General features: G+C 52.0%; 1 protein-coding gene across 1 annotated transcript in view; it reads right to left on the reverse strand.

Annotated features, from left to right (window-relative positions):
* Positions 1-8,115, reverse strand: part of LOC308676463 (dynein axonemal heavy chain 2-like) — a gene marked incomplete at both ends in the record, with an annotated part of 124,685 nt that overhangs the window by 70,886 nt on the left and 45,684 nt on the right. The window contains 10 exons of the mRNA XM_081342277.1: positions 6-144; positions 243-423; positions 1,970-2,052; positions 2,355-2,511; positions 2,957-3,060; positions 4,012-4,173; positions 4,276-4,439; positions 5,437-5,611; positions 6,157-6,313; positions 6,747-6,947. Of these exons, the coding sequence (XP_081198403.1) occupies positions 6-144; positions 243-423; positions 1,970-2,052; positions 2,355-2,511; positions 2,957-3,060; positions 4,012-4,173; positions 4,276-4,439; positions 5,437-5,611; positions 6,157-6,313; positions 6,747-6,947 (1,523 nt within the window). The remainder of the gene's footprint in view (positions 1-5; positions 145-242; positions 424-1,969; positions 2,053-2,354; positions 2,512-2,956; positions 3,061-4,011; positions 4,174-4,275; positions 4,440-5,436; positions 5,612-6,156; positions 6,314-6,746; positions 6,948-8,115) is intronic.

Below are 8,115 nucleotides of genomic sequence, written 5' to 3' on the forward strand. Positions count from 1 at the left end.
CAAACCTGGGTAATGCGTGGCCCGCAGAGCGTTGTTGTCCTTGACAAAGCGGTCCATGATGGTCTTCCAGCTGCTGTTGATGTTGTCAAAGGAGGACGATTCGCCAGGCAGCTGCTTGCGGATGTCTTCTCCCAAGAAGATGTTCTGGAGACGGAGGAGAGAGGTGACGCGTCTGGATTGTAAAGCGCCCCGGCCATTTCGTGGGAAGGGTAGCCAGGTTAGGTCTCGGAGGACCACCTCACCTCCAGGTACATCCACTGCCGCTGCACGGTCAGTAGCATCTCGATCACCTCCAGGATGAGCGAGAGGCAGCGTTCCCACCGGTCCACCTCCTTCTCGAACGGCTTCACAAAGCGGGAAGCCTTCATGGTGGACAAGGACACCTGGTTGTCGTCCAGTGCCTGGAAGACATCCTCCGTTCCTCTGCAGAAAGAGAAGTCTTCCTGAGGGCAAGGCCTCAAAGGAGGCCTAGGAGCAGAGGTCTACCTCTGAATTAGAAGATCTCCTCTTCTCGGCCTAGAGTCCTTGGTGGACTTTAGGCAGACCACCCAGAAGACCAGCTGGGGATCCAAAAGGATCTTGACAGACTCGAACAAGGGGCCCCGTCCAACGGAATGAGCTTCAAGGTGGAGAAAAGCAAAGTCTTACATTGAGGCAGGAAAAACTAAAGGTACAAAAAGTACAGACTGGGCGAGGCCTGGCTTAAAAAAAAATGGCGACGGTAAGAGGGACCTCGGAGTCCCGGTGGACGATCGCTTGACCCTGGCTGTAGCCCTGCGCGGCAGCAGTAAAAAAAAAAGCCAACACAATCCTGGGTTGCGTAAACAGACGCGTAGACTCAAGATCACGGGAAGTATTATGACCGCTTTGTTAAGGCCCTAGCGAGGCCACACCTGGAACGCTGCCGCCAATTTTGGCCACCGGATGACAAAAAAAGAGGTTGAGAGTTTGGGAAAAAAAATTCAGAGGAGAGGAACAAAGGTGATCCAAGGCCTGGAGACCAAAACATACGAAGAAGGGCCGCGGGACCTGGGTTTGGCTAGTCTAAAGAAAAGAAGAAACAGGGGTGACACGATAGCAGCGTTCCAGTATTGGAGGGGCTGCCCCAAAGAAGAGGAGGGGCTCACGCTATTCTCCAAAGCACCAGAGGGGAAGGATGAGAAACAACGGTTGGAAACTGATCAAAGAGAGAAGCGATCTGGAATTAAGGAGAAACTTCCTGACAGTGAGGACCATCAACCAGTGGAACTGCTTGCCACCAGAAATCACGGGTGCTACGTCACTGGAGATTTTTAAGAAGAGGCTGGACAGTCACTTGTCTGAGATGGTATATAGGTTCTCCTGCTCGAGCGGGGGGGCGGGAAGGGGGGGGCTGGACTAGAAGACCTCCAAGGTCCCTTCCGGCTCTATTCTATTCTAACGCCCCTGTTTTGTCAGCTAAGGAGGTGTTACACAATTCCACATTCCCTCTTTCCACTCCTGAGATTTTGGAACTCTCCAAGTGGACCTCCAAGGACATTCTAACGAGGATCGTAAGAGGTGGAAGTGTGGAGTCCTTGAACCTCCCTCAGCTCTCCAGACCAAGCTCAGAGACCACCAAGGACACTAGAGGTAAGATTGACCCAGAAGATTGTAAAGCCCAGGCCATAGGAGAAGACAGCCTTTGGCTACCCTATCTCAGTCCAAACCCATTAAACCTTTGATGATGGTCACCAGCACGCTGGATTGCTTCTGGAAACCAACATGACCATCGTAGACTTTAAAAGTCAAAAAATCCCACCCAGATTTCTGGTTCTGCTTTCAGGGGGCCACTGTGGGGTTTTTTGTTTTTTTTTTAAGAGGCAGGTCCACCTTCAGGCATCGTAGAGTTTGGACCGGGTGTGCCCAAAGCACCCATATCCAGGGTCGGCAACTATCTCCTGACGCTTCATGCTTGACCTTCTCCCTTCCTTGAACCCAGCAGGCCTACCTGACTCGGTGGTGCCCTTTGTCTTTGTAAGGCACAATGTCCAGTGCGGTGACAGCCCAGGTCTTGGCGATGTTCTCCAGAGCCTGGGAGGAGAAGGACAGCATCATGAGAACAGGTCACCCCTCCGTTCTCAGTACCTGTAGATCAGGGACCTTCAAACTTGGCTCCTTGATGACTTGTGGACTTCAACTCCCAGAATTCCTCAGCCAGCAGTCATCAAGGGGCCAAGTTTGAAGACCCCTGCTGTAGATGCCTCTCAACTGGATGCCCAAGAGTTGGTGGAAGTCAAGAGTCTCTCTGGGCTTCTGAAACCAGCACTTGGGCGTTCTCGGAAGAGGGGAGAGTTTGGTAAAGTTGACCCCCGGCTCTAAACAGACGACGCTACCTGCTCAATGGCCAGTTCCTTGGTGGCCGAAGAAGAGATCTCAGCCACCTTCTCCACGTGTTTGTCCAAGCCCAACTCGATGATATTTTCCAGTCTGAAGTCCTCAGCATCTTGATCGAATGTCCGAAGAACCAAGTCTTTCACCTGGTCCCAGTGCCTGCAGGTAACCAGGAATGAATGAATGAATGAATGTTATCTAATTATCTATCTTCAGCAGCAGCATCACCACCCTCTCCATCCATCCATCCATGCATCATCTCTATCCATCCATCCTTCCATCTATCCATCCATCCTCTCTATCCATTCATCCATCCATCCTTCCATCCATCCATCCATCTCCATCCATCCACTCTATCCATCCATCATCTCTATCCATTCATCCATCTATCCATCCTTCCATCTATCCATCCATCCTCTCTATCCATTCATCCATCCATCCATCCATCCACCATCTTGATCCATCCATCCTTCCATCCACCCATCCATCATCTCCATCCATCCATCCATCCTTGATCAATGTTCTCCTGGGCCCAAGGCCAGCCTGGCGTCCCTCAACTCAGCCAACCCCGGACAGGGATTCCTAGCCAACTCAAGCCACCTACCTCTCTCGCAAAGCTGGGTTCCTGAGGTCCGTGATCAAGGGCATGGTCCTCTTAAACTGCTCGATCTTGGCCTTGGAGGTCTCAATTATTTCCCAGTTCCGATCCTTCAGTCACAAAAGAGGGGGCAAAAGCCCATTAAATGACGAAAATTGGGAGAGAATTTGGTGGGGCCGAGTTCTGCCCAGCTGTTGATGCTGAACGCCTCAGCTTCAATTCAGTTCTGGGGCCCTCGATGCTCTCTGAGATGGGTTATGCGCTTGTAGACGTTTCATTTCCCAAGTAGGTAACATCTGCAGTGCTAGAAGGGACTGGGATTTGTGGAAAGGAGAAGGGGGGAGGAGGAGGAGGAGGAGGAGGAGGAGGAGGAGGAGGAAGACAGTGGGGTCCTTGGTGCTCTCTGAGCTGGGTGCTTTTCTTGCAAACGTTTCATGACCCAACTAGGGAACATCATGAGTGCTAGAAGGGGGAGGGGGAGGAGGAGGAAGAGGAGGAGGAGGAGGAGGAGGAGGAGGATGACGACTGTGGAGTCCTTAGTGCTCTCTGAGCTTAGTGGTTTTCTTGCAGGCGTTTCATGACCCAACTAGCTAACCTGATAAGTGCTAGAAGAGAGTGGGCTTTGAAGAGTTGGGGGACGGGGAGGAGGAGGAGGAGGAGGTGGAGGAGGAGGGCTGTGGGCTCCTTGATGCTCTCTGAGCTACGTTGTTTTCCTGCAGACGTCTCATGACCCAACTAGGGAACATCATCAGTGCCAGAAGGGTGTGGGGGGCGGGGGGTCTGGTCTCACCTTATATACTCATGACTTGCCCAACTTTCAATGTTGGTGGGAACGTTCTCAGTGGTCCCTTGAGTGAATCCAGTTGGCCCGGCTGGTGCCGCAGCTGAGTGGGGAAGCCCTCACTCCGTCCTCACATACCCCTTCCCCCCAATGAACTCCACACCTAAGTCCCAAGGGGAAGCTGGAAAGACCCATCCTCCGCAATCTCCTTCTCTACAGAGAGGAGCTCCTCCACCTTCTCCCCTCGTTGCCCGTCACGAGGCCCGCTGGGCTGCCTTGCCTTAAGCTCTTTGCTCAACTTGTTCAGCTTCCGGAAGAGAGCGAAGGCTGTGTTCTCCATCACCTCCGTCTTCAGAGTCTTGAAGCTCCCGTTCTTCCACTCCTCCCAGTGGACCTCCCACTCCTTGGTGATCTCCCAGACTTGTTGGATGTAATCCAGCTCCTGCAGGACCCAGAAGGTGAGCCAGAGGTGGGACGTGAAGCCCAACCTTGGATCGGAGCGCTTCCCTTAAGGAGAAGGTCACCAGTAGAAGGCTCCTCTCACCCTCTCCAGCCTCTGAAGATCTTTGGAGGCGGGCTGGTCAATCTTGAAGATGCCCAGGTTGGAGCGCAGGGCGTTCTCCTCCTCCTTCATGGTGGCCAGTAGCTGCCTCATGGCCATGATCTGCTCCAGGGCAGCATCAGCCGAGACGGCACTGGTGAAAGGACCTGTCAGTGGAGAAGGGCAGAAGACCTGGATGACCTCCATGCTTTGCCTGGGGATGGCCGGCATATTGGCTACACCTACTTCAGATCCAACCACGGCAGGCCTCTACTCGTGAGAAGGCTGCTGTGGCTCAAACACAGGTGAAACTGGGCCTGGGTGGGATGTCCCCTTTCCCTTTAGGAAAAGAAGATGAGCAAACAGCCTGTAGGAGAAGGTGTGGCAGAAGCTGGGGTGTGGAGGTGGGTGTGTGTGTGTGGAGTCAAAACAGGAATCAGCCTAGAATCCCTACATCACAAGCAAACCAAGTCCAACCTCCCTTCCTTGAATCCGCAGACCTTTTTCTAACTCCTAGTATGTCCCAAACATTAGTTGAGAAGATTCCTGTGCATAGGCTTTCAGCAATAAATTAGGTAGAAGATTCCTGTGCATAGGCTTTTACCGATAAAGCAGTTTAGGTAGAAGATTCCTGTGCATAGGCTTTCAGCAATAAAGCAGTTTAGTTAGAAGATTCCTGTGCATAGGCTTTCAGCAATAAAGCAGTTTAGGTAGAAGATTCCTGTGCACAGGCTTTCAGCAATAAAGCAGTTTAGGTAGAAGATTCCTGTGCACAGGCTTTCAGCAATAAAGCAGTTTAGATAGAAAATTCCTGTGCATAGGCTTTCAGCGATAGAGCAGTTTAGGGAGAAGATTCCTCTGCATAGGCTTTCAGCAATTAAGCTGTTTAACTGGACCTTGTAGACCTAGTCTTTTGGGCCTGACAGGACCAACCATCTTCAGTTCCCCTAAGTTGAACGGGGATTCCTCTTGAGGAGTCAACATACAAACCAGAAGTTCTCAGCCCTATCATTTTCCTAAACCACCCCCCAAAGAAAACCAGCCCATCCCACTCCCACCTAAAGAACTGAAGGATGGTTGAAGAGAAGGCCCATCCTCTTTGTCCGCAGCAGAGGACGATGGGCCAGAAGGGAAAGGAGGACCAAGCCCAGAGCTCTTGCTCACCATTCATGTCAAAGTCCTGGAGGAGATTTTGGGCCTTCTTCTTGAAGTCATCCGCGCAGTGGATCAGGCCCGTCTTGAACTTCTCCTTGTGCTTCTTTAACATGGTTTCGCTGTCCAGGAGGCACTGCTGGAAAGCCAGCCATTCCGAATTCAAATCACCCAGCAGCTGCAGCACCTGGCAGGACGGGAGACCAAGCAGCGTTGAGCCCAAACGAGGTGGGAACCAGCGGCCAGCAGCACCACAAAGTTGTGGCGTGCATGGTGGGGTTGTGGACCAACCCAAGGAGGCCACGGCTAACCTAATGCAGGGAGTCCTCGACTTACGAGCACAATTGGGACTAGAATTTCCATCGTTAAGATTTGCAATCTTTTATGCCAGGGTTGTTTAAGCAAATTTCTCCGGTTGTTAAGTGAATCTCACGGCCGTTAAGCCATTGACTCTGCTGGTCAGAACGCCGCCAATGGCATTTACGTGATCCCAGGATACTGCAACAGGCTGGTTGCCAAATTTTGATCCCCTGACCAGGGGGAATGTTGTGACGGTCGTAAGTGCGAGAACCGCTTGTCAGTCACTGTTTATTTCAGTGCTGCTGCAACCTTGGTCGCTAAACAGACAGTTGTAAGTTGAGGACTACCTGTACGTAGGCCGTCAACCTCAGCAGGAGGAGGAAAACCGCCCCCCGGGCCACGTCAGCCCCAAATCCTCAGCCGGGGAGCTACCTCCTCGTCCACGGCCACCTCGTACTTCTCCAGGATGGCAAACTGCTCGTGGATCGGGGGGATCTGCCCCTCGATCTTCAGCAGGTCGTTCTGCAGCGTCTCGTGCAGCTGGAGGCTTCGGCTAAGCTCCTCCAACGTTTGGGGAGGATGGCTGATGCTGCGGGGGCGAACGGCACATTCAGGCCAGGTAAAAGATAAAAGGGAGTCCTTGCAGATTTTACTCGCTATAGTTGCTGACTAGAGGGGTCGGCGCTTATCTGTGTTTCCAGGCCATTGAGCCAGCGCCGTCCGAAGACATTTCCCACAGGAAGACGCGGAGCCCTGTCATCTTCCAGCCGAAGCGGTACCTGTCTATCTATTTGCCTTTGCATGCTTTCGAACTGCTAGCTTGGCTGAAGCTGAGGGGAGGACGGGAGCTCGCCCCTGCTTGGGTCTCAAACCTGGGCTGCTGGCTTCCCAGCCGAAAAGCCCAGCGTCTTAGCTGCTGAGCCAGCGCGCCATCCTTTTACACGGGGAGGGGGTGGGAAAAGAGCGGAGGGTGCGGGAAAGGGGGTCCCTGAGGGGAGCCCGATCGAGGGCGGGACACTCACTCGGCCACGTTGTCTTGTAGGTAAGCGGTCAGGTCCCTCAAGCGGCCGGTGGCCATCTCCTTCAGCAGGTTGGTCAGCTTGTTCTGCCACTCGTTGCAGTGCTGGACCACGGTGGCCTTCAGGTGGGAGCAGTCCAGCAGCACAAACTGGATGCTCAGCACTGTCTCCTCCCTCTGAACGTTGTTGGCCACCTCCATATAGCTGGAAGGGGCAGAGACGCAGAGCGCTGGAAGGGGACCTCGGAGGTCCTCTAGTCCATCTCCCCCCTGTCCCAGACAGGAGACCCATACGCCATGTAGGACAACGGACTGTCCAGCCTTTTTTTGAAAATGTAAAGGTGATATATATGAGAGAGAAGGTGGCTGGCTGGCTGGACAGACAGACAGACACAGACAGAAAGGGATAGAGATAGATTATATATAGATAGATGAGAGAGGGAGAGAGAGAGAGGATGGATAGATGAGATAGATAGATAGATAGATAGATAGATAGATAGATAGATAGATAGATAGATAGATAGATAGATAGATAGATAGATAGATAGATAGATAGATAGATAGATAGATAGATAGATAGATGGATGGATGGATGGATGGATGGATGGATGGATGGATGGATGGATGGATGGATGGATGGATGGATAGATGCATGGATGACATAGATAGATAGATAGATAGATAGATAGATAGATAGATAGATAGATAGATAGATAGATGATAGATAGATGGATAGAGTTAGAGATAAAGAGCGAGCGAGCGAGAGAGAGATATGACAGACAGATAGACAGACAGACAGACAGATAAGATTATTAGAGGTACAGAGAGAGATGACAGACACAGACAGACAGATGATGGATACATAGATGATATATAGATGATACATAGATAGATTATGATGAATGGAGGATGGAGTGAGAGATAAACTAGATGTAACCCCAGTAGACAGAATAGACACACAAAGAGATAGATCACAGAATCAGAGAACTGAAAGAGACCGTGGAGGTCTTCTCGTCCAGGGGTCCCCAACCTTTTGGGCACCGGGGACTACCAGTTCCGTGGAGAGAGGTTTTTCCGTGGACCGGAGGGTGCATGGTTTTGTGTGTTTTCTGCATCCCGCGGATGGGGCTTCGCTTGTTTGTGCGGACCGGTTGCCAGCATGCCGTGGCCCGGTACCGATCCACGGACCGGGGGTTGGAGGTTATCCACTCCCGTTTTTGAAAGCCTCCAGTGTTGGAGCACCCACAACATCTGAAGGCAAGCTTCTCCACTGATTAGTTGTTCGCCCAGTCAGGAAATTTCTCCTTATTTCAAGGTTGGATCTCCCTCTGGCCACCTTCCACCCATTGCCCAGATCTTAGGGAGAGCAAATT

The sequence above is a fragment of the Vipera berus genome, assembly GCF_964194415.1.
Source record: "Vipera berus genome assembly, chromosome: W".
Lineage (NCBI taxonomy): Eukaryota > Metazoa > Chordata > Lepidosauria > Squamata > Viperidae > Vipera > Vipera berus.